Genomic DNA, 27,641 nt, shown 5'->3' with positions numbered 1-27,641 from the left:
TGAGAAGAGTTCAGAGATACCCCTCGAGCTGTATTATATCAAGTGATACTAGAATCTGAGGGATGGGACAGTGGTGGAAAGTAACTAAGTACATTTACTCAAGTCTACTGTACATAATTTTATTTTTATTTTTGTGGTAATAATAATAGCAGTGTTGTTGTGATGGACAACTCCTTTGTTCTAGTTGGCCATGGAGCATGGAGCTGTGTGACTGGACGGGTGCCGACAGTTAAACGGTCCCAGCGTGGGGTGCTGGCATCGTGGGTGAAAGGAGAGTGGTGTGCGGGGAGCAGATGGTGCCCAGGGCATGACACACAGAGCAGGTGGAGAGCTGGACGAAGACCTGGGCACTGAGACGTATGGGTACATCATTTAACACATGATAAAAAGAATTCATGACAACCAAAGGCCATGTAGAAAATAATTCAGGTATCTGATTCAGCGGTGCCAGCTCTGGCTTGGTCAGAACACCATTGTTCAACAGTGATCACGGGAGGGAAGCTGGCAGCAGTGGTGTAAAGTAACTAAGTACATTTACTCAAGTACTGTACTTAAGTACAATTTTGAGGTATTTTTTACTTTGCTGGAGTATTTCCAATTTTAAGTACTTTTACTTCTACTCCACTACATCTCAGAGGCCAATACTATACTTTTACTCCACTACAATTATTTGAAAACTTTAGTTACTAGTTACTTTGTAGATTTTGATTATTATTACAAAACATACATTACCCACTTCAGCCCTATATACATTTCGTCAATTTGAAAATAGCCGATCTACAAGCTCACAATGCGTCGCATCACGATGCATTGTGAGCTTGTAGATCGGCTATTTTCAAACATCCTAGCATTTTTACTTTTGGTACTTTAAGTATTATTTTGATGCGAATACTTTTGTACTTTTACTCAAGTAACATTTTGAACACAGGGCTATTTACTTGTAACAGAGTATTTCTACATTGTGGTATTGCTACTTTAACTTAAGTAAAATATCTGAGTACTTTTTCCACCACTGGTTGCGCTCTCCTGGTGAAACTCCTCGCTGTCGGGTGAAAAGCAGCGGCTGGCGACTCCATGTGTATCGGATGAGGCATGTGGATTCCCAACCCGGGGTCCCCCTTTGGGGGCACCAAAGATCACAGGGGCGCCGTGAGGTGTTAGGTGGCGGTGGTCCAAAAAAATCATGTTGCACAAAAGTCATGGCTCGCTGCCACATGTAACATCACTGGGAATAACATTGCTAAAATAGTTTTTTCAAAAGGAGTTAAAAAATAGCAAACATTGCAGATCTACAAGTTCGCAACGTGTCACATTGCGACGCGTTGTGAGCTAGTAGATCGGCTATTTTTGCTCCTCGGCGTACGAGTATGAGAACACAAGTGTGCGTGTGTGTGCACATGTGGGGTGGTCTTAGCCTCGCGTGGCCAGACTATATCACTGCGTGGATATGAGTCTGGTGCTTCTATGAGGAAGGGGCGGGATCAAAAGAATGACTCTGGACGCAATTAGTTAGACCTACAACCAACTACCAGTCTCCCATATTTGAATACTGGGCCCTGATTGGTCACCCCAGACTTCGGGAGCAGGAAATTGATTCACAAGGGAGTGGTGCCAGACCCAAATCGCTGAGGGCAATTTTCTTTTGCACTGGCAGATTCGTCTGGTCCCAGGTTAGGGTGGTCTCAACCGCACTGGTCTACACCCACCCCAAGATCAAAGTGGGGTTGGCACTGGCACTGGCAGTGACAGGGACTGCTCTACACATGGGGGGAATTGACAATGACTTACTTTGGGGGGCAGTGGAAAAAGTAGCCCCATTTGGAACCTCTCCCTCCGCTGTATTGCTCCGGGATGAGGTCCCACAGCGTCGGGGGCCGGCAAGTGACGAAACCGGCGAAAATTGGCCAATATGCATGATCGTTACCTTTTTCCGAACGTCGTATCCAAAAAGTAAAGGTCAGCCCCCCTGCTCTCAGATGTTTTACATTTTAGCGGCCAAAAAATGTTTACCGACGGGTTGAAACATGCGTTTAAAATCGCTTTTTTAGTCAGCCTGTGACATGTTTTCCCAATGCAATCTTACGGGAGCAATACAGCGCATGCGGACGGGGGATGACTGGCCACAGGCTGACTGAAAAAAGCGATTTAAACGCTTGTTACAACCCGTCTGTAAATTGTTCTTGGCCGCTAAATTTAAAACATCTGAGAGCAGGGGGGCTGACCTTTACTTTTTGGATACGACGTGTGGAAAAAGGTAAGAATCATGCATAATGGCCAGTTTTCGCCAGTGTCGTCACCTGCCGGCACCACCCGACGCAGTGGAACCTCATCTGCTATACAGCGGAGGGAGAGGTTCCGATTGGAGCTATGGAAAAAGCTGCTCAAAAAGAAGATTATACATGATGAAAAGTTCTGTATGATAAACAAAGAATAAAATAACCAGTTCAATCAAAACATTCCAAAAAACACGACCATTATTACAACACAAGTGATAATGTCAATACACCGTTTCCTCTGAATACCATTTATTGTTCAATCTACAACAGTTGGTCCATGGACAGACCGCCTCCACTCATTTCATAGTTTGTAGGATACATTTATGACCAAAGAACACATTTCACACTGCTACAGATTGACAGAACTGCCATATCGAATGTTAAGATATCTATTTACTGTCATGCTGAGTGTTTTTTTAATTTTTTTTACCAGTAATGGTGACTTACTGATGCTGTATCTGCTGCTAGTGTGATTTCTGGGATAATAATGACCTCTATATGTTCCGGAGGGCGGACGGCATTCCATAGTATTGTCCTTCTATGGTAGGAGTTTGTACTGTAATTTACAGTTAAGAACTGGACAACATTGTCTGGCCCAGTTCAAGACAAATATAAGACAGACAGTGTAATATGTTAATACTTTTTGTAGAAAATCATCGTATGCATTTGATACTTTCACCAATCCTCATAGCACAATGTCTTACTTGTTCCTATGTTTATTAGTTTGTGCAATATCTGAAGATAGTAAACAGCTATGATCATATAGAGATCTTAATGTTATCTACAGCTTTTGTATATCCTTTTGGTTATGAGGATTAGCATAGTCGTCCTGTATCTAATAGTATTTCATGATTACATTGTAATATAAAAAGAAGACCTCCGCAAGAATGACACGTCTGTACATGGATGTGTTTTTTTTTTTTTTTTTTTACATTGCTGTAATGTCTAGCTTTCACGCTCAACCTCGTCACACACGCTCCCGTCTTTCATTCACCATGTGTCATGGCAACTCCTTTTGTATAGCTTCACTTTGGCAGTCAAACCCAGTGATGTGGAGGGGGGGACCACGTCCTCCCCACGTCCTTAAACGTTCCGACTCTCAGAGTCATGTCATCCTTTCAGAACCCGCATTATTATACCCTCCTTTTCCTCCTCGCCCTCACAACGGGCACGTCTTGTGCAGCATAGGTCCTTGTTTTAGTCTTTTAGAGTTTGTTTGTTAGCGCTTTTTACGCAGCTAACGAGTGTTGTGCTAGTTTTGGAGAACCCCACCCCTCCCACCTTGTCCCCCTTGTCTGGCTGGTCTGTAAAAGGCCGTTTTCACAGTTAAGTCCCAAGCAGCAGTCTTGTCCAAGTTTTTTTTAGGGTGAGAGGTCCCCAGGGGGCTCTGAAGGGCCAATAGCGCTGGTCCTTTCACTCCAGCCAGGTGATAGAACATTCCTTGACGCTCAAAAAGCTTTTCCCTTTGCTAAAGCCCTCGACTACTTTATGCCAGATCTTATTATTTCAAGCTGCAACTCATGCAAGTCCCATGATACCAAACGATATTAGGAGACACTGTGATAGCCCAGGTAGATCAACTTATCAGAGCATGCAGCTAATACGGCTACTTCAGCTTATAAAAAAGTGGCTGTTTTTAAATATATATTCCTTGCAGCGGTATCGGAAGAAATACACTGTAGTGAAAGCTGGAAAGGTGGTGTGTGATGTGTGTTGGAAAGAAGCTTTGTAAATATGACACTCATGAGCCATGTAACACAGAAGTCTAACCAGGAAACATCAGATGTTTAGCAGTATTAGCTACAGTGGCTAGCTTTGTTGAGGTTTTCTAACACCTGGCTGGGGTAAAAAAAAGGCTTGAATATGCCGTTGCCCCTTCAGGGCCCCCAGGGCCGCCCTTGACCTTTGACACAAGGATCACGAACCGCCTCTGGGGGTAAGAGGACAAAACATCCAGTAGCCGTGTACAAAAACATGGATGCTAAAGATGCAGGCCAATGAAGAGATAAGAAAAAGTATCCAAGCACAGTCCTCGTTTTTAGTAGATAACACTTAATAGATGGTTTCATATGAACAGGCAAAAATGTTTATTCGATGTCATTTTGTGAACACGTATCTGTCGAGGATACTTTTTTTCCCTCTTCTATCCACTTTGGCCCTCGGTTCCCCTTTGCTTTCTCTCTCTCTCCCTCTCTCCCCACCGCCTGTCTTCCTCCCTCTACCTCCTTCCTTCACAGGCTGTTCTTGTCCGGCAGTTCGGCCTCTGGACTGCGGGGGAAGTAGACGGTGGCTTTGTGTTCCTCGTAACGGTCGATGTGCTTGAGGTGAACCACCATGTGCAGGGCGTACGCCAGGACCAGGAGGAGGATCAGAGAGGTCACCAGGCCCATCAGGATGGCGGGGGTCAGGAACGTGGCACAGTCGCTGGGCGACGCAAACTTGTCAGACTGCACGTTGAAGGCCTGGATCTGGAGAGGAGAGGAGAGGAGAGGAGAGGAGAGGAGAGGAGAGGAGAGGAGAGGAGAGGAGAGGAGAGGAGATGGAAAGACGTGGTTAGCCTGAACTGAAGAGGACAATGGGATCTAGCTCAGCTATTTTCATTACTTTTAAAAAAAATGGAATTTCTTAAGATTTCTTTTCAGAAATTATTTTGAGAAATGTTTGAATTTGTTTTAAAGGGATAGTTCACCTCCAAAATGACTTTTTTTCTATCGATTAGTCACCCCATGGAGACTTGAATTCATGGATTTTTTTTTGTTTTTGTCGCATTCCTAAGCCAATAATTTGATGACCGGCAGACCGGTAGGCAGTGGTTCCGGTAGGAGACACAAAGGAGACTCTTTGTGTCTTTTTGCCTACCGGAACTATGAATTCAAGTCTCCATGGGGTGACTAATCCATAGGAAAAACATATTCTTTTGGGGTGAACTACTGTATCCGTTTAAACTTATGAAAGATTGTGGGAAAGAAATTGAGAATGTTTTTTTAAATCTTTTGAATCAATAATAATCAAAAACTAAATGTAGCAAACGAAAAATAAAGGGATATTTCCTCGCAACCCATTAAAATTGGTCCGAGACGCAAAAATGGGTGGCCCAGTGATAAACTGATATGCAGTAATGTACAGTGTTGCATTGCTGATTTGGTATGTGGTTGCCCTCTATTTTAATGACATCACGCGCACGTCGCTTAACACCCACACTACAGGTCACACAATGGACAATTGATATGCATCTAGGCTCATTCCTATGTTAATTCATGCTGGTGTGACAACCGGCGGTCGGCAGCCTTTGTTAACTTTGTCGAGGTGTGAATTTAAAGTTGTTTTAAATCTATGCATGTGCTGTTCAAAAAGGTTCTCGCACGGTGTGTTAGGCCGTCCCATGAGCAATGCAACCCTGGTAATGTACCTGGAAGTCAGTGAAGGTGATGTGCCAGTTAGCAGATGTGTCAGTGTGGGCGCTGGGAACCAGAAGGGTGTCGTATTTGTGCAGGCTGCTGACGTGCTGACAGTGGTAGGAGGAGGTGGCGGGGGCGTAGACCTCGCTGGCGTTGAACGTGGCCTCCTGGGTCCAGTTGTAGTGGATGTGAACGCTGTCCAAGGTGAACCAGTTCTGACCCGCCGCCTCGTAGAAGGTGTTGGACATCTGGAGCCTGGTGGGACAGAGGATATAGAGTTAAAGGCAGTGGTGGAAGGTAACCAAGTACATTTACTCAAGTACTGTACTTACGTACAATTTTGAGGTATTTTTACTTCACTGGAGTATTTCCAATTTTCAGTACTTTTACATCTACTCCACTACATCTCAGAGGCAAATATTGTGCTTTTACTCCACTATCAATTATTTTAAACTTAAGTTACTAGTTACCTTTCAGATATAAATTATGATTTTATAAAACATACATTAACCACTTTAGCTTTATTTTATACATAGACTATTTGAAAATAGCAGATCTACAAGCTCACAACGCGTCGCATCGCAACGCGTTGTGAGCTTGTAGATCTGCTATTTTCAAATATTTTAGTACTGTTACTTTTGGTGCTTTAAGTACATTTTGATGCCAATACTTTTGTACTTTTACTGATGTAAATTTTTTATTCTGGACTTTTACTTCTAACAGAGTACTTCTACATTGCAGTATTGATAATTTTACTTAAGTAAAACATTTGAGTACTTTTTCCACCACTGGACAGAGGATATAGAGTTCACCCAAAACTTAAACTTTTTTTCTATCGATTAGTCACCCCATGGGAGACTTGAATTTATGGATATTTTGGGTTTTTTGTCGCATTCCTAAGGCGATAATTTCGGAACCGCTGCCGGGCGATGGGGGGTGAAAAAAGTCATTTTGCGGGTGAACTATCCCTTTAAGCCTACAGTAGTTCAGACAAAATATTTTTCAACGAGATTAAACCATTTTAAGCCCATTTATACATAACATATTTTAGGGGACTTTTCTGCCTCTGCCTTTTTTAGAGAGACAGGAAACATGCAGCCAAATCGAGAATCGAACCCGGGAACGTGCTGTCAGGCACCGCGCCTATGTGGTGCGCGCATTAACCACTTGGCCATCAGCACCCCCCTAAAGCACAACGTATACTTTGAAAATAGCTGATCTACAAGCTCTACAATGCATCATGGATGTGATACGTTGTGAGCTTGTAGATCTGCTGTTTTCGGTGTGTGATGTACGCCGCCATACGATGGACCATAAATTAGCCGTTGGAATATTAGCAGAGGTCTGACAGATATGATGGTGTGTGGATTACAGAGATGATAAGAGAGATGTTTGTACCTGATGACTAGTCCTCGCAAATCTTCAACATCGCCAAACATTAAAGAAAGCCTGTGAAACGACAAAACAACATATAGTCAAATGTGTTATTATATTTAAGTGATTAATGCCTTTAACCCATTCAATCCGGTAATGGGTTAATCTGTCATTTTAGATTGCTTTGGCTATTAAAGAATAGCTAATTGTGAAACATCTTGAATATTTGTGCAAATCTTTGAATATATAACCCATTAAGACCTGAGGTCGATTCTACTAAATGTCTTCTAAATCCCTTTTTCCTAGAAAAAATGTTGCTACTGTACGTGGTGGTTCTCAAACTTTTTCATGTCAAGGACCCCCAAAATGATATGTATCTTTCTTGTAAGACAGTTTTTCCAAGTTTCAATGTGACATAGCTGTTTACACAGTGCTGTACTACTTCCAACTGTACATACTTTACCCAGTTTATTGTTTAAAATTTGCTTTGGCAATGTTTTCTCATGCCAATAAAAAGCTCATTTAATTCTTATTTTTGCCTGATTTTACTGATTTATTATCAAAAAAATATATATTTTAGCATTTACTTTTATTATTCAAAATGACTTGGGGGGGGTCAAATCTGAAGCTAGGGGGGGACAAACCCCCCCGTCCCCCCCGGGATTTCCGTGCCTGAACCCCACACCCCTTCATTAGGCTCAGGGTGTGGAAGAAGAGTTTCCCAGCTCTCGATGGGTATTATTTCCATGGGTAGTTGGAAATGGGCAGTTGTAGTATTTCAAGATACTTCTCCACAAGTTCAATTCACTTAGGGTAAAAAAAAAAAGTGTTCTACTATGCATCCACAGCACAGTGGAATGCTCTACCAACAGCCCTGAAAGTTTTAACTTCTCCATTAAGGTTTAAGGCTCACCTAAAAACATGTCTCCACAACCATTCAAATTGGAGTTCGCTAAATTCTTTCCCCGACTGGCCACCCCCCCTTTTTATGTCACAATCATGAATTTAATCTGTATTTTTTCTATATTGTTGTGTAGTAGTTTTTTGTTGCATGCATCAATTTGCATGCGTCAATAAAAGCATTCAATCAAAAACAAACTCGGGACTTACGTAGCTTTCTCCTTAGTGCAGATGGAGCCCTTGGTGTCCACGGGTGAATTTGGGCTGAAGACCCTCTCGGTCAAGTCAATGAAGGTGTGGTTTCTGTAGCGGATAGCCAGGCGCTTGGCCTTGAACAGAATGCAGGTCTTCCCATTGTAGGATACGCTCAGCGGGCCGTAGGGCCCCATCAAAGACTGGAGCAGCTTCCTCTTACTGTGGGGCATGCTGGTCTGGTGCCAGCCAAACGGCTGCAGAGAGATGTACAGAGGATTGAGTACAACAGTGAAACCTCACCAGAATAAAGAAAAAAAGCTCTCAAGAGGGCTTTTCACACTTGTATTTCTAAGCTCTGGGCTAAAGCGAACCCTATGAGCTACACAGCAAGCCCAGGCTATAGCTTAACCTTGTTTCACAATTGTATTCATTGACCCAGGCTTAGGATTCAGTTGAAAATCAGAAGCCCAGCGTTAATGACTTTAGAACAGCGGTTCTCAAAGTGGGGTCCGGGTATGAGTAAAAATGGCATCAAAATCAGTTTAACCACTTTCACCCGAGGCTATTTGAAGGCTAGGCTATCTGTCTGCTATTTTCAAAAAGTCTAGAAACTAATTTGTCAAATTTGGAATATTTTTAAAACATTTTAACTCATTCAGTGCCAAACTTATTTCTGGCTTTATCACCCCTGTGCCGAGGCCAAAAATACATTGTAAAAAAAAAAGTGCTTAGGAGCCGAGATACAGCCTTTTTCAGTAAGAAGTTAAACAAGAAGTGAATGGAGCAGCAAATCTTCAAATCATCATATCTTGGGTTCTGAAAAATAAAATAAAAAATCATGACGTCGGCGACGTCATTGGCACTCTGGGCTTATAAAAACGTGACGTCGGCGACGTCATTGGTCCCAAATATAATTAATTTAGACGGGGAAAGGCTTGGTCTACGAAAACAAGCCCAATAGGACACAGGAGCACTTGAAACCTATAAATATCGTCTATTTGAAAAATACAAGCTCACAAAGCGTCGCATTGTGACTCTTTGTGAGCTTGTAGATCTGCTATTTAAAAAAAAGAAAAAGTGAAAAAGTTGAAAAGTGACAAATGTGGAATATTTGTATTTTCAGATGGGGGGGGGGGGGGGGTCCGTGGCCAAATACAAAACAAGCAACTACACTTTAGAAACAGGCCCAAAAAACAGCAACTACCAATATTTACAAGCAACTTTGCAGGAAAAAAATAGCCCAAAGTCGCTGATAATAAGCAGACATGACAACACTGCTAATAACTGGCAGCATAAAGAGCAGCTGTGTGACATTCTTTGAGTGTCCTCTAGAGGGCAATCATAGATTTCCTTTAAGAGAATATAGGCTCTGTGCATAGCTGTAGTCCTCCTGTGTTTCCAGAAGGTGGTACATACCCATATAGTTTCCCATATAGCTTTGTTTTATTGGCTTGATGGCAGATTTGAACAGGAAACAACACATAACACCTTTAGTGTTCAAATCTGCTGCTGGGCCAATAAAACAAAGCTATGGGAAACTGAACTGGGATTGCTGTCATGCACAGAGTCTATTAGGGATAACTTACTACAGCAATATTTAAACACAAGGCAAATAAACTGACTATGACTATATCACAAGTACTGTGGTAGGACCAGTGGTGGAAAGTAACTAAGTACATTTACTTAAGTACTGTACTTAAGTACAATTTTGAGGTATTTGTACTTTACTTGAGTATTTCCAATTTCCAATACTTTTACTTCTACTACACTACATCTCGGATCCAAATATTGTACTTTTACTCCACTGCAATTATTTTAAAACTTTAGTTACTAGTTACTTTGCAGATATAAATCATTACGTTATAAAACATACATTAACCACTTTAGCCCTATTTTATACCTAGGCTATTTGAAAATAGCCGATCTACAAGCTCACAACGCGTCGCACTTTTACTTGTAACAGAGTACTTCTACATTGCAGTATTGATACTTTTACTTAAGTAAAACAGTTGAGTACTTTTTCCACCACTGGGTAGGACTAACAGTAGCAATGATTCAAGTAAATGGTTCATAAATAATCATAAACCATGAATCTGATCTACTGTAGCTAACATGATAGATTTGATGACATTATGTCAATGTAATTTTTATACCAGGATCCCAGTTTATGGGGTAATTTTTGGTCGACACCACACTCGAATAGGATTATGTATTAGAAAAATAAATAGAAATACAGCGCTGTGATTCCTGCTGATTTTGTGTCTTATCAACGTGCTGCACCTTCACCTTCCCACGATCCCACTTGGGGTCCCGACCCATAGTTTGAGAACCTCTGATCTAAAGCATTGGTTCTCAAAGTGGGGTCCGGGGACCCCCAGGGGTCCTTGGGGGGGGGGGGGGGGGTTTACCAGGGGGTCCCCAGCTAAATTAGTTAAAAAAGCGTCACAATCATTTTAACCCATTTATTCATATTTTATAGTTTGGCTATTGAAAAATAGCAGATATACAAGCTCATAGCACGGCACTCGGTGCCGCGCTATGAGCTTGTATATCTGCTATTTTTGAAAAATCGTGAAAAGTTGTGCAAATCGTTGAATATATATTGTTTTAAAGCGAACATTTGTAACTCAAATATTTTCTTCTGAGGGGTCCCTGGAACCAAATATTTTGAGATGGGGGACAAATAATTTGAGATGGGGGACAAATAAATATCATTTTGGGGGTCCTTGACATGAAAAAGTTTGAGAACCACTGATCTAAAGTATGACACTACTGTATGTCATAGATATGAAATAAGTCTAACCCTGCCTATAGCAGAGGTGGAAACTAAGTACATTTACTAAGTACATTTTTATTACAGGACTTTTACTTGTAACAGGGTAGTATATATTTTATACTATAAAATACTATTATTATTTTTTTCATAGATTTAGACAGCTTCATAGACTTGTTTGACAGCACTATCAAAATTACAAGAGATATCTTGCCAAATATGCAACTGTTATTTGTGTATTTCGTTTAATTTGACTGGACTGTTGGATTTGATTTTATAATGTATTTTCTTTTAAATATATTTTATTTATTTTTTTAACTTGAATTAGTATTTTTAGTTGTACATTTGTATTGTATTTGCTTTGTTCAGGACCGCAGGAAGACTAGAGGCTCATTCATGTGTCTCTAATGGGGATTCTTTAATGAACATAAACATAAACATAAAAATAAAAATAAGCATAAACTACGCATCGCAGCTTGTATGATGGATGTATCACACAAAGATGTATCGGACCCAACTGTAGTAACTCTGAGGACCCCCTAGGGGTCCCAGACCCCCTGTGGAAGTAGCCTATTTCTAAATTGTGTAGTCAAAGTAAAAAAAAAAAAAAACTCCAGCACTGGCCCACAGTAATTATAGGAGCTGGTAACATATGGTTCCAATGACTCTTCAATAACAATGGACCTACATGAGTATGTGTGGCAAGAAGTTTTACCTCTGTTCAGTGTGTGAACCCCACAATATGCCCATGTACAAGGTCATGGAATGGCTGAGTTTGTATCCTGTGGCGCGCGAGTGTGTGTGTGTGTGTTGGGGGAGGGAGGGGGGAGAAAGGGGTAAGAAGATGGGGAAAAGAGAGCGATAGTCTACCTGCAGTATTCTCCTGAGTGGGTTTTCATCTTCAGGCGTCAAAATAACCTCTTCAGTTTTTAAACCCACCCCATCTTGAGCTGAAAACACACACACGCACACACACGCACGCACACACACACACACACACACACACGCACATGCACACACACACGCACACACACACAGAGACAATGCACCGTGATAGCTTAGCCTATATCAGTGAACACACATCGTACGTAAACACACTGCTGCAGTGCTCTCCGGCGCTAATATATTCACACACACACACACACACACACACACACACACACACACGCAGGCACACATGCACGCACACACACACGCACGCACACACACACACACGCACACACACACGCACACACACACACGCACGCACGCACGCACGCACGCACACACACACGCACGCACACACACAAAGAAAAAGCAGGCCACAAACACCTGCATATAACACAACAGAACCTCTTCTCTATTTCTGTAGTTTTGCGTCACCCCAATGACTCATCAGCACTTTATTTTAGGTATGAGAGATACTGTAATTATCATATTACAGCAACAAGGGATTTACTGTATAATTAAATCATATCAACCTTTTTTTTTGGGATCAAAATTAATATGTTGTGACAAAACCTAAGTTAAGAAATGTCTCTGAGATAATTGGGATCTCAGAGACATCACAGTTTACTTCCTGCTTGTAATACAAGGTAGGTAGCAGAGCATTTGGCTGACATCGAGGACGACAATCCTGCACTTTATTTGACAACGTATCCTGTGCTACTTGAAAGTAATACTGCACTTTATACCAGTGGTGTAAAGTAACAAAGTTATATTTACTCAAGTACTGAACTTAAGTACACTTTAGAGGAATTTTTACTTTACTGGAGTATTTCCCATTTTCAGTACTTTTACTTCTACTCCACTACATCTCAGAGGCAAATATTGTACTTTTACTCCACTACAATTATTTGATAACTTTAGTTACTAGTTATTTTATAGATTATAGATTATGTAGATAATAGAATTATTACAAAACAACTTATATACTGTACAGTAAATATACTTTAACTATTTGAAAATAGCAGATCTACAAGCTCACAACGCGTCGCTTTGCGACGTGTTGTGAACTTGTAGATCTGCTATTTTCAAAGGATTTTGATACATTTTACACATTTGAAAACTTGTGAAATGGAACCTTTTACTTTTGGTACTTGAAGTACATTTTGATACCAATACTTTTGTACTTTTACTCAAGTACATTTTTAATACCTTACTTTTACTTGTAACAAAGTATTTTTTTACATTGCAGTATTGATACTTTTACTTAAGTAAAAAATGTGAGTACCTTTTCCACTACTGCTTTATACACAATTCACTTAAGTATACAAATATATATTGCGCTCTAAAACGCTGCTATTTTCTTAGTGCAATAATATATGAGCCAAGTAAAAATGTGTTTTAGTCTTAAGGTCCTTACACACTGGGGCGATTTTTTTCATGCGAATAATACGGTTTTTTTTTTAAACCTTCAAAAGTCAATGCAAGCTTCCACATCTGTTTCTTTTAATTATTCGGAACGAGTCCACCTTTAGCCTTAAATAGATATACTTTGCACCTTTTGTACCTGTTTCGTACCTCTTTTCTTGTATGTATGTATTTTGCTTTGTTTTACCTGTGTAATGTATGTACTCTATTGTCTGCTTGTTTTTATGTGTTTTTTGTGGGGACCGCGGATGTAAATTAGCTTTGCTAAATCCAGTGTATGTACATTACTTTGATATGTATTGTTCTTTAATACGTCCCGTCTAAATAAACAAATAAAGTAAAGAAGCACACAGCGAAAATGTAGCAGATCTACAAGCTGGGCTATTATCGGCGCGCACGACTCCGTCCTACGACGAAGTATAAATGGTGACTTACGTGTGGAGCATAATAACAATGAGATGCGTTTGTCAAAGCTGTCAAGGCGAGCAGGCCAGCATTGCAATTATCATGGCAGGTTTGATTGAATCAGGCCTCTACTTGCGTCACAGCGAATCATCTGAAACATGTTGCCACTTACTTGATGTGATTCTCGTCGCCCGTCTGGGGTTCTCTTTGCTGTGGAAACAAAACACAAAGACACTTATTTTAGTTGACTTGATTAACTGTCGTACAAAATAATTACGATTACATTGTGTTTTTGGCATTGGAAACATATAGATAAGAAATTACATGTTTGTATGTCCTTAGAGCAGCACAATGTAACTTTCTTTTATGAATAAAACGTTATTTGGTCCAATCTGTATGAGTATGTTAATACAATATAACTTATACAATTGGAGTGGTTTGTATTGTGTCTCCCTGCTCTTCTATTGAGACATTTTACATTGTGTCTCACCTAGACACATCTGACACAAATTTTTACCTGATGGTCAAGATTCAATTTATCCCCTGAGCAAGCAGGCAGGCTCTATTAGCTCTATTAGCTCAATGATGGTAATAATGTCAGCACTTGCGCAGGAAACCGAGTTCAAATCCGGGGTAGATGAGGAAAGTTACATAGTGGTGCTTTAACATTTTGAAAAAGGATAAATAAAGTTAAAAAAAATGTTTTTTTTTTATAAGAAATTACCTTTCTGTTAGCCTTTTAGGCCTGTTAAACAAAAAATGCACAGGGCAGATAATATGACAAATAACTTAAATGACTGACAATGACTACCAATAATCAAAATAAATAATGTACTATGGCCAAAAGAGGCTATATTTAATAACTGTATCCTTAAATAAAAAATAATTGTGGAAATACACAGGCCTTTTACATGTATCAGAGTATTTTTTATATTGTGGTATTGCTACTTTTACTTAAGTAAAATATCTGAGTACTTCTTCCACCACTGATGTACAGTAGAAGAGCAGCAGCACAGTCACCGATAATGAAAGCACAGGCATCATTTTTTTGCAGCACGGTTCGATAGGGACAGAGTGTACAATTTGGGTCTCACAGCATGGTTATAGGGACTCAGTTATAGGGACTGTCATGCTAGATTGTCTGTCGTATGACGGTGTCACGCTTGTAGATCAGCTATTTTGGTGTAACTTTGTACGACTTTCGTCTAAATCAGGTTTTAATCTCGTCTACCCTGTAAAATACCAACCTCTAGATCTAAACCCACAAACGATATGCTAATGCAGTAAAGCCGATCAGAAATGGTTTCCCTAGAGTTGCTGGGAAATGCATTGCAAGAACGTGGAAGTCTGACTCCTGCCCTCCTCATTGCGAGATGGTTCTCAGAAGTGAACAGTTGTGATCCTCTTGAGAAGACTACTTACTTATCTTCTGAGAAATGGGTTTTGACACACAAGATTTGGCAACTTTATTTGGATGATATGGAAACATTGTCCCTACCTGTATATCAGAGATGTTATAGGTTGTTGTCTACAGCTATCTGAGTCTAGATCTATTATTTCTTGAAGCTACTTAACCCATTAAGACCTGAAGCCGATTCTACAAATGTCTTCTAAATCCCAACAGTATTTTGAAAGAAATGTATGTTTCTATATCAGTGGTGCTCAAACTTTTTCATGTCAAGGACCGACAAAATTATATGTATTTGGCCGCCAACCCCCATCTCAAAATATTTTGTTCCAAGGACCCCAGAAGCAAAGAATAGAGTTAAAATTGTTCGCTTTAAAATAGGCACTCGGTGCCGCGCTATGAGCTTGTATATCTGCTATTTTTTAATAGCCAAAGTGTAAAATAATGCTTTTTAGCTCAAATGAAAAGTGACCAAAAGTAGCAAAGATAGCCGATCTACAAGCCTAAAATGTGTCGCATTGCGACGCGTTTTGAGTTTGTAAATTGGCTATTTTTAGCAATTTTTGTATCCTGAAAAGTTACAGTTTTGGACCATAGACCATGAAAAAATATGGGCAGCGTCACGCCATTGGTTTCTACAGACCGTAAATGAAGAGTATTTTGCAGCGATTTCAATTCTATATCCAGTTGATATCCGGTCCGAAATGCAAACAGAAATTAATGCTATTGGCTGAAACCGCAGCGAGGACGGGTCTTCACTCGTTAGAACCAGTAGAAACTCTAGAAACATACCCTACTTTATCATTAATTTTAAAATAAATGGGACCATAATTTACCAAAACGCATATCATGGTGATTGAAAGAAGACTTTAAACTAGCGACTGGAAGCATATAGTATTTATGACAATGTATTTTATTATTTTTTTTATTATTATTAAGGTAATAAAGTCAAGTGTAAAGTTCGGCCAAAAACCCATCCGCTTGAATAGAGCCTAAACTGTCACACTTCCTATATAGCCTCAATTTACAAGCCGAATGCTAGCCCCCCTTGTTTTGGACATATGAGGTTTCTACCCGACAGCAGTGGTGGAAAAAGTACTCAAATTCTTTACTTAAGTAAAAGTACCAATACTGCAAATTAAAAATACTCTGTTAAGAAGTAAAAGTCCAGAATTCAAAATTTACTTGAGTAAAAGTACAAAAGTATTGGCATCAAAATGTACTTAAAGTACCAAAAGTAAAAGTACTAAAATGTTTGAAAATAGCAGATCTACAAGCTCACTTGTGAGCTTGTAGATCGGCTATTTTCAAATAGCCTATGCATAAAACAGGGCTAAAGTGGTAAATGTATGCTTCATAATATCATAATTTATATCTGAAAAGTAACTAGTAACTAAAGTTCTCAAATAATTGTAGTGGAGTAAAAGTACAATATTTGCCTCTGAGATGTAGTGGAGTAGAAGTAAAAGTATTGGAAATTGGAAATACTCAAGTAAAGTACAAATACCTCAAAATTGTACTTAAGTACAGTATTTAAGTAAATGTACTTAGTTACTTTCCACCACTGCCCGACAGCAACCAATATTGTGACAAGCCTCTAGGCACGCTGAGGACTTGCACTCACAGGCTGCAGAGAAACACTGAACAGGTTCTTTAAAAACTGCTGCGCACCGTAAATGGAATGTCTAGCGCATATTCTCTGAGGTTCATTGTCTGCAGTATGTACAGCAGTGGTGTAAAGTAACTAAGTACATGCACTCAGGTACTGTACTTAAGTCAAATTATTTCCAAATTTCAGTACTTTTACTTCTACTCCACTACATCTCAGAGGCAAATATTGTACTTTTACTCCACAACAATTATTTGAAAACTTTAGTTACTAGTTACTTTGCAGATATAGATTATACATGAACCCCTTTAGCCCTATCTTATACATAGGCGATTTGAAAATAGCCGATCTACAAGCTCACAACGCGTCGCGTTGTGTGCTTGTAGATCTGCTATTTTCAAACATTTTAGTACTTTTGGTACTTTGAGTATAGGTACCCTGTACAGTAGAAGAGCAGCAGCACAGGCATAATTGTTTTGCAGCACGTTTCGATAGGGACAGAATGTACAATTTGGGTTTCACAGCATAGGGACTGTCATGCTAGATTATCTGTCGTATGACGGTGTCACGCTTGTAGATCAGATATTTTCGTGTATACCTTCGTACGACTTTCGTCTAAATCAGGTTTTAATCTCGTCTACCCTGTAAAATACCAACCTCTATAGATCTAAACCCACAAACTATATGCTAATGCAGTAAAGCGGATCAGAAATGTTTTCCCTCGAGTTGCTGGGAGATGTAATGCAAGAACATGGACGTCTGACTCCCCCCTCGTCATTGCGAGATGGTTCTCAGAAGTGAACAGTTGTGATCCTCTTGAGAAGATTACTTATCTTCTGAGAAGATGGGTTTGACTTTGACCTCGACTTTGCAGACGACTTTGCAGACGACCTGGCAGTCATGTCATCCACACGTAGCCACCTCCAGGAAAAGTCTGACCGGCTAAGCAATTATGCAAAGCGAACTGGTCTGTTACATCAACCAGAAAAAGACCCAGGTGATCTGCATCAATACCTCAGCAGCACCTCCAATCACCATCGATGGAGAGGCGCTGGAATGTGTTGAAGATTTTACATATCTTGAAAGCCTCATAAGCAGTGAAAGTGGGACGCAAAAAGATCTCAACAAAACGAGAGGTGCTTTAAGCCAACTTCGCAACATCTGGAAGTCCAAACAATATAGCCTTAAAAAGTGCTGGAGAGTAACAAAACAGGATATGAGAAAGGTTGACTCAAATGGGGAACTTTGCAAGAAGACAGGCAGCTTGCATATAGTATGTCCCTTGAGATATTGATTGATTGATTGAAAATTTTATTAGGCAAAAGAATGTAAAACAACAGTTACATTTATAATACTTTTGTCTAAAAGGTCCGACCAAAAAAGTCCTTGCGGACTTGTTTCCGTTGGGGTCCTTGAATTAATTTCATAGACATATATAGTATGTGTATATGTAGATAAAGAGACGCAGGTTAAGATGGCTCGGTCATGTATTGAGGATGCCCAATGAAAGGTTACCCAAAGTTGCCTTGAGATGGACCCCACAGGGGAAGAGAAAGAGGGGCAGACCAAAGAACACCTGGCGAAGGACAGTGATGATGGAGCTGAAGGAGATGGGTCTTTCCTGGGACGAAGCGCAGGCCAAAGCACGAGACAGGGTTCAGTGGCAGTGTATGATTGTTCCTTTTCTTTTCCTTTTTTGTACCTTTCTTTTTTTATTATGTTTGGTCTGTGCTGTCCTTTATGTATGTGGGTTTGTATGTGGGGAGGGGGTAGGCCGGGTGTTGTGTGTGTACTTCTGTGAAAAAAATGAAAATAAAATATTTCAAGTTACTTTTATCACATTAAAACAATTACGTACATAATCTACAACAGTAGTTGACAGATCATGCAAAATTATTCACCGTATGCTTTATGTAAAGCACTTTGATTTGCCTTTGTGTAGGAAATGTGCTGTACAAACTAGAAAGTTTCCCTGTGCCTTTCTGTACCTTTCTGTCCTGTGCTGTGCAGTGCCTTGCCTTGCCTTGCCTTGCCTTGCCTTGCCTTGCCTTGCCTTGCCTTGCCTTGCCTTGCCTTGCCTTGCCTTGCTTTGCTATGCCTTGCTATGCCTTGCTATGCCATGCCATGCCTGGCAAGGCAAGGCAAGGCCAGGCCAGCCCAGGCCAAAGGCCTTGATAGCGGGGGTGACCGACATGCACCAGGAATTGGAGTACCGCTACCCATTCTCTTCCATCATGTGTCTGTCCTTCGTCCTATTCTCATCCTGGCTAAACCCTGAGTGGCCTTGGACTCCTGGTGGCTAATCCTAGCCCCATCCATTTAACTGTCTAATCACAGACGTAAATCTCTGCCAATGGGCTTAGTGAGCGGAGCTGCTATACCGGCCCGTCTTCCTTGTTGTGATGGTTCAGCATTTGCTCTACGGCAGGGGGGAGGGGGAGGGGAGGGGGTGTGTCTCGCGTCCTTGGAGATCTGGGTTGGTTTGACCACCGCAGCCTGTTATAATAAGCTTATAGAGTAGGACAGGGCCAAACAAAACTAAGACCTGTGGGAGCGGGTGGTGGGTGTGGGAACAAGAAGGTAAGAAATGGTGTTGTTGGTCCATAAACTTGTTTACAGTTTACAGTTTAGGCATTTAGCTGACGCCCTTAATCCAGAGCGACTTACAGTAAGCAAGGACACAAGAGAAAACATCGTAATACACCTAATACATCAAATGCTTAAAAATAGTAATCTAGTCCGACCGATGATGTCAGATGTTTTGGTCTTTTGCTGATACTGATTTGGGAGGATCCTAGATCATTGATTACAGATGTTTTGATCTATATTTGGTCAAAAAGTTCAAATATTTCTAATCAATTTGAAAAACTGTTTGAGAACATTTAACTGATACGCAAAACAAAAAAAAGAATAAAACATAAACACAAATAACACACTGCACTATCGATAACTGTGACAGGTATAACCACTAAAGCTGATCATACAATATGCATGTACAATGTACAACACTCCCCGATGTTAACCTTAAGTATGAGTTACAATATTCATACAACAAAACTATTCTGGTGTCAAATCAACCTCTCAGTGGCCATGTGGTCAGAGTGTCCGCCCTGAGATTGGGAGGTCGCCCGGGTCATATACCAAAGACTATAAAAAAAAATGGACCTCAATGCAGTGTTGATTTTGACAGCAAATTTTGATTTAGTTTTAGTCATAGTCTTTTGAATAAAATTCCATTTAGTTTTAGTCATATTTTAGTCATCTGAAATGTTTTAGTCGACTATATCTACAGTACTATATCTATAAATCTACAGTAGATTTAGTCGACTAAAATGGATTTTGGCGGTGCCTTGATGGCGTCGTAATGGCTGATTTTACACTTGGTTGAATGCTGAAAATAGCCGATCTACAAGCCCACAACGTGTCGCAGCGCGACGCGTTGTGAGCTTGTAGATCTGCTATTTTCAGAGCGCAACACCCGAGCGCAACCAAACATAAAATGACTTGTCTTTTAGTTCTACTGGATCTCTTCTCCATTAGTCCCTCACTAACATTTTAGTTTAGTTTTTATTTGTTGACAAAATTGTCAATATATTTAGTCTTAGTTTTAGTCATCATAGCTTCGTTTTTATTTAGTATTTGTCAGTGAAAAAAGGTAGTCGACGAACATTTTTCGTCATAGTTTTAGTCGACGAAATCAACACTGCCTCAATGCCTCCGTGCTCTGCACTCAGCATCTAGGGGTGGATTGGGGGGTAAGTCCCCGTGACATACAAGCACCATGTCCTTGTGTACTTGTACATCATGTCCAGGGGGTGTACTGTACTTGTACATCATGTCCAGGGGGTGTACTGTACTTGTACATCAAGCTGCCTCACGGTACAGAAACCGGAGACAGCCTCCTGCCCTATGGGCTTCATGGCTCGGCAAGGCTTACTTACAAACCATAGAAAAAAATAAAACTGGCACACCCGCTATGGACGGCAGGTGCAGGACCAAAACAGTGGATTAAGATGAAAAAAAATATTTGTAGATTATAATTACAAATAAAGCCTTGACTGGGAGCTTTTTGCAAAGTAACAGTGTGTGCAGACTTCTATTTTTTTTTACTTACAAACCAACCTCTCCCACACACAGCCACCTGTCACATAACGTTGGCAAAGACAGAAATGTATTTGCTGATAGTATATCGTCTCTGTCGGCTGTCTAGCAGTCAAAAATAGCAAAAGTAGCAGATCTACAAGCTCAGATCGAGCTTGCAGATCTGTGACTTTTGATGCTTTTGTGTGATGCTGTAGTACAGTGGTTCTCAACCAGTGGTCCGGGGACCACCTTGAGGGGGTCCCCAGCAAAAAAGTGTTAATACATTTTTCACCCCTTTATCCATATTGTATAATTTGTCTATTCAAAAATAGCAGATATACAAGCTCACAGCGTGTCACTTCGTGCCACGCTGCAAGCTTGTAGATCTGCTATTTTTGAACATTTTCGAAAAATCTTGGAAGTGTATGAGGATTTTTTTTTTTTACTTTTGCATGTCTTAACACAAATCTTCTCTTCTGGGGGTCCCTGGCACAAAACATTTTCAGATGGGTGTCCGTGGCCAAATGTATATCAATTTCGGGGTCCTTGGCATGAAAAAGGTTGAAAACCACTGCTGTAGTACGATCAAGTAGGGCATTAATTTACAAAAAAACGAGATAAGAGGTTTCTGCCCCGACAGCAACAAAATAGTATATGAGTATGGAATTAGCAGCTAACGGTTCTGGTAGGCAGCAGTACTAATTACATTTTTTGGTGGTTAAATCGCCAGATATATAGAGTGCCATCAGCAGCAGTCTGGAGCAAGTTCTATGTACCAGTCTGGTGCTGTATACAGTACAGTGTGCACCTGGGCCATGTTGTGCAGTTCAGTGCCAGCCAACTTGGCAGATGGATTGGGATTAGTGGGGGAGGGGAGAGGCTGCCAGGTGGAGGGCAGTGGGGCGACCAAGAGACGCGCGCGTCCAGAATGAGATGAAGAGCTTAAGTCATGATGTCATGGTGCCGCGTACACGATCTCACGGAGCTCCTGGGAGTCACTGGAAGGCTAAATACTAGGATCGACGTCATCGGACAAAATCGTCAGGAAAGGGCCGCTGCAACTCAATTATTATTCTATTGATTACTTTGTTTTGATTAACCCATTCGATCCGGGAACGCATGGCCGTGTCATTTTAGATTTGAGCTATAACCATTATTTTATACTTTGGGCTATTCAAAAATAGCAGATCTACAAGCACAGTTTGTGCCGCTCTATGAGCTTGTAGATCTGCTATTTTTTGAAAAACCTTGAACATTTGTGCAAATCTTTGAATACATATGTTTTTTAAAACAACATTTTAACTTTGCTTCTGGGGGCCCCTGGAACAACATATTTTGATGGGGATCGGCGGCCAAAAACATGATTTTGAGGGGTCCTTGACATGAAAATGTTTGAGAACCACTGATATAACAACATACGTAAAAAAATAATAATAATAATAATTGACAGCGGTGTCATGCAAAACAATAATAGACAAACTACAAGCATTTAGTCGATCAGTCGTATGGTAGTGGGTACTGCACTGGGTAATCTGATAAAGGTACAACGGATACTCTGACATTGACATACAACAAGCACAACGGGTATTGCATAAATGGGTGGGGCTTGCATATCGTTGTTGTCGGGCAGAATCTCTATATTCTAACTTGATGTATTTTTTTGTAAATTAACGCCTTACTTGATCACACTACAGCGTCACACAAAAGCATCAAAAGTAGCAGATCTGCAAGCTTGTAGATCTGCTACTTTTGCTATTTCTGAATTTGAATCCTGAAATGTTTTGGACATATGAGGTTTCCCCCCCCCCAACAGAGGCCATATCCAACTTGCATCGTTCCTGAGTCAGGGCACTGGCCTAGTTTTTAAATTAAAATTAAATGATTGATTTATTTTTTATTATAATCAACTAAATTGATCAGTTCAATTAACGGTCTTGTTTAATACGACTGCAGTGCATTGTACACTAGTTTCTAATCCAAATTTATTTTTCATGCAATTGACCAATTAATCAAATGTAGTGCTTCAAGGTTAAAGCTTCACTGTGTGATACACGATGGGCCATGGCCCGCACTGATAAACAAGGGCAATTATGATTACAAGCCATTTGTGTTTCAAAACAAGTGGGCCTTGCCCCTCCCCCCTGCGGTATCTGTCTCTCCCCGTGTCCCTGTCCCTGCCTGTCAATTCAATTCAATATAGCTTTATTGGCATGAGAAAACGTACGTTTACATTGCCAAAGCAAGTGGCAAAATAGAATAAAAACAGTTGAAAATGGGGGAAGTGTTGGAGGGGTACAGCATTGTGTTAAACAGAGCTATGTCACCTCGTTATACATGTTTTATGTACAGGGTACAAAGCTTTTTGAGACAAATAGCAGCAATCTTTTGCAGTCACTTTGGGACAATTAGCAGCATTTTTTCTCAAAACTATTTAAATAGCATACAAAAAAAGCCTTTAAGCATTTAAAAAGCATTTAAAAGGTAGCAGCTCTGTTTATATGTGCAGTAGGTCTAGAGGTCTACTCAGGACACTCAATGGTTAGTAGTCCTTAGGGTGTTTTTTTTCACAGTTTTATCAATAACAGTTCACAAATCTCGCTGCTGTGTTCGCAATCTAAAATCATTACACACACCCAACTAGGGTTGGCATGCGGAAACTGAAGAACCAGATCCAACATTGAGGAACCGGAATCGGTTCCATCACATTTGGAACCGTTTCCAGAACCCGTTTATCACACTGTCAGAGCTGGTATGTGGAATTCAAGTCTGCTATACAATTGCAATACCGGTGGTTATCAAACTTTTTTCATTCCAAGGACCACCATAACTCTGAGTGTGCAAATGGAACCAAATGGACCTGTAAGACCTGTTGTTTTGCAACTCCCTATGGGAAGCGTTAAAGGGAACCGGAATCGGAATTGTTAAAATCCTAGGATCCCAACCGTACACCCAACATACCAAAAGTTAGACAAACAACTTAGCTACTCCTAGGCTTTTGAAAGTTTTAGAAACAAAACTCATGCAGGTTAGGGAAAACAAGTGAAATTGGAAGTGATGACAAAGAAATTAGCAAAAAAAAATATTTGAACTGGAACACTATAAAGTAAAAGTTGATGATGCACAATATCGAAAATTGTTCATCATCAACATGCACAATATACTGTACATATTGCAAAAGCAATACACATATAGTGAGCGTGTAGATCGGCTATATTCAAAAGATTTTTTATACATTTTGAACTTGTGAAATGGGACATTCTGCACAATGAGTAATTTTGCTTTTGTTACTTTAAGTATATTTTGATGCAGATACTTTTGTTCTTCATCCATCACTGGTTCTATGTTAGCAGCCAACCAAAGGCAGAAAGACGTTCAAATTGTGTACTTCAATATCTGTTTACTTATGTCGTCATGGCAATATTCAACAATGTATTCGCATATCACTTTCCTAATATTGTGCAGCCTCAACTGAAAATGTATGTTCTCTATATTAAAGAGCTGGAGAGACAGGGAGACCACTGTTCCTGAACAAACACTCTATATAGCAATGATTAAATAAGAAAAAGGGGTCGCACATCAACAATGGGTTTTCTCAGTGGAGTGCTAGACCCAAAATCCAGTTTACATATCAAAAATTTGGAATTGAAAAAATCCTGGTAGCACATCCAAAATTTCAAATCAATGGAGGACAAAGTACTCACATTTCCATTTTATTGGCACACACCAATATACGAACACTATAGAGCCTGATAGCCATGATTACTATCAGAATATTGAGCTTAAAGGGTTAGTTCACCCCCAAAATGACTTTTTTTCCGATCGATTATTCTCCCCATGGAGACTTGAATTCATGGATATTTTTTTTGTTTTTTGTCGCATTCCTAAGCCAATAATTTGAACCGGCAGCGGTTCCGGTAGGAGACACAAAGAGTCTCCTACCGGGACCGCTGCCTACCGGTCCGCTGGTCATCAAATGATTGGCTTAGGAATGCGACAAAAAACAAAAAATATCCATGAATTCAAGTCTCCATGGGACGACTAATCAATAGATTGGATGAACTATCCTAAAAATCTATTTTGTTTTAACCAAAAAATATCCCTTTAAAGTCAATAGGAAATAACATTCTCACAGCGACCAAATCTTAATGTCTCCCCCATGCTGTAGATTGTGTAAAGGGACAGCCAAGCTCCATGTTGCTCTAATCCATCATAGCAACAGTGGAGTTCATTAATTTCTCATCAAGGATCCAGTCATTCAATGTCAATACCAGCTCAGGCTTTGACTTTGACTTGACAGTGGCTCAGACCCTCAGATCACCTAGACAGGCGGGGCCCTGGAGGAAAGGTCTACTTTATATTTCATCGGCGGGGTTCAATTTGTAAAGAAGAATAGAGGAGGGGGACATTTAAGCCCCTGTATACTTTGTTGTTACACGACAAAGTATCGAAAGGGAGGTGTCATTCACTCCTGTCGTTTTTCCTTTTTTCTCCTTTGTGCATATACTGTAGTGTTTATGTTTGTTGATGACATGTATTATTTAGTTTTTTATGAATTTAATACATAGGACCACAATGGAAACGGGAAATGTTTTGTTTTATCCTTTTAGCCTTAATGTCTTACTGTAACACATGCCGTTTACATTTCTGACTAATAAAGTATTCAACCAATCAATCAAAACAACTACAGAAAACAGCTGATCTATAAGTGTAGATCTGCTATTTTTGCTATTTTGGATTTTTAAATAAGCAAATTAAAATTGAGACTTTGATTATTATTGTTTTATCTGCCCAAAATATGTGTTAACATACTGTAAAGCAACACATGCCCCCTTACAGTGACTTATAATGTCAGTATAATGCATTTTAAGAGTTATTATAAAGCATTACATTACATAAAATTATTAAAATGTCTTAAAACTATGAGAATTAACATGGGATGCATAGGAAGTCTCATTATACCATGGTGGTAGCACTTGCTATGCATCCCATGTGTATAACGCATTATACACATACTTATAAGGCATTGTAATGCTGATCATAATCATTTATAATCACATTTATAAGAGCTTATAAATAATCATAATGCTTTATAACCATAACTATAACACATTATAAAGCTTATTATAATGACTTATAAGTTCAAGTATAAATGCATTGTATTATGCTTATAACACATGATGATTACAGTTATAAATATGCATAACAATGTCTAATGCAATCATAACACATTATACAGCATGTGATAATGACTTATAATGTCACGTATTATAATACTTCGTAATTGCTCCCCACTTTGTAAAGCTTGCTATGCAACCCAAAATTAATTCTCATAGTTATATTCCATTATAATCAATTGATAATGCTCTGCTATAATGCATTATAATTACAGTTATAAGGCATTATAAGTGATAATAAGGCATTATAACAGTGATTAAAATGCGTTATGACAGTGAGTATAAGGCATTTTAGACATTATAATACAGCATTATCAAATTATCTTAAAGAAACAAATGGCCACTTATAATAATTTATGATCATATTCTAATGCATTATAACAGTAATTATAATGCATTATTACAGTGATTTAATGGCGATAAAAAGTTAATAATAACACCTTATAAAATGATCAAATGTTACAAATGTTCACTTTATATTAACTTATAATCACAGTATAATGCCTTATAAGTGATAAGGCATTATAAACGTGATAATAAAGCCTCATCAAATGATCATAAAGTAACAAATGACCACTTATAATCGTAGTATAATGCATTATAATAATGCATTATAATAATTGTGACACATTATAACAGTGATAATAAAGCATTATCAATTGATTATAATGGATTATAACTATGAGAATTAATTTGGGGATGCATAGCAATTGTTTCCAGTTTGGCAGCAATTATGAAGTATTATAATACTTGATACTTATAAGTCATTATAAAATGCCTTATAATGTGTTATGGTAATAAAGCAATTTTGAGGTAGTTCTACTTGAATGGAGTATTTCCAATTTTCAGTACTTTTACTTGTACTTACAGTACTTTACTTGTACTCCACTAAAGGCAAATATTATACTTTTACTCCACTACAATTATTTGAAAACTTTAGTTACTAGTTACTTTGTAAATTGTGATTATTATTACAAAACATACATTACCCACTTCAGACCTATATATACATCGATGCGACGCATTGTGAGCTTGTAGATCTGCTATTTTCAAAAGATTTTTATACATTTGAAAACTTGTGAAATGGGCATAATGGGTACTGTCTACTCTTGGTACTTTTACTCAAGTAAATTTTGAATTCCGGACTTTTACTTGCAACACACAGTACATCTACATTGCAGTATTGATACTTTTACTTAAGTAAAAAAATTTAGTACTTTTTCCACCATTGAAAACTAATGGCCAGAGGGGGGGGGGTATCAAAAGATGATGCAAAACCAAACACTGCATGATGGTGTCACAGACCGCTGTACGATAGTATAATTAATCGTAAGCTACGGGGCCTTCACAGGAAATCAAATTAATGTGAATTAACGCTCAGTCGACTAAACACGGGAGAGGCTAATTAAAGAGATAATGACGGCTAGATGACGATGTCTGGGGACGCTTGTCCTAGACGTGCCAACGCCAGTGTGTCGGGTGATACAGACAGTGCACAGCCTACAGTACATGAAGGTGCCTTAACCCTTTCAGACCGGGAACGCATCTGTGTCATTTAAACATTTCTTTGGCTATATTAAAAAATAGCAGATATACGAATATATATATATATATATATATATATATATATATATATATATACTTGTAGATCTGCTATTTTTGGAAAAATTGGTGCAAATCTTTGAATATGTATT

The 27,641-nt window shown here is 39.4% G+C and overlaps 1 protein-coding gene across 1 annotated transcript in view; it reads right to left on the bottom strand.

The window, feature by feature from the left end:
- Positions 1-4,507: 4,507 nt before the first annotated feature.
- The window catches only part of atp6ap1lb (ATPase H+ transporting accessory protein 1 like b), a gene marked incomplete at both ends in the record, with an annotated part of 35,128 nt that continues 11,994 nt past the window's right edge, over positions 4,508-27,641 (bottom strand). Inside the window, 6 exons of the mRNA XM_080443790.1 lie at positions 4,508-4,744; positions 5,686-5,929; positions 7,073-7,123; positions 8,159-8,397; positions 11,787-11,866; positions 13,846-13,883. Of these exons, the coding sequence (XP_080299916.1) occupies positions 4,508-4,744; positions 5,686-5,929; positions 7,073-7,123; positions 8,159-8,397; positions 11,787-11,866; positions 13,846-13,883 (889 nt within the window). The remainder of the gene's footprint in view (positions 4,745-5,685; positions 5,930-7,072; positions 7,124-8,158; positions 8,398-11,786; positions 11,867-13,845; positions 13,884-27,641) is intronic.

This window comes from Gymnoscopelus braueri (genome assembly GCF_963280865.1).
Source record: "Gymnoscopelus braueri genome assembly, chromosome: 12".
Lineage (NCBI taxonomy): Eukaryota > Metazoa > Chordata > Actinopteri > Myctophiformes > Myctophidae > Gymnoscopelus > Gymnoscopelus braueri.
This window is presented reverse-complemented; position numbering and strand designations above follow the sequence as displayed.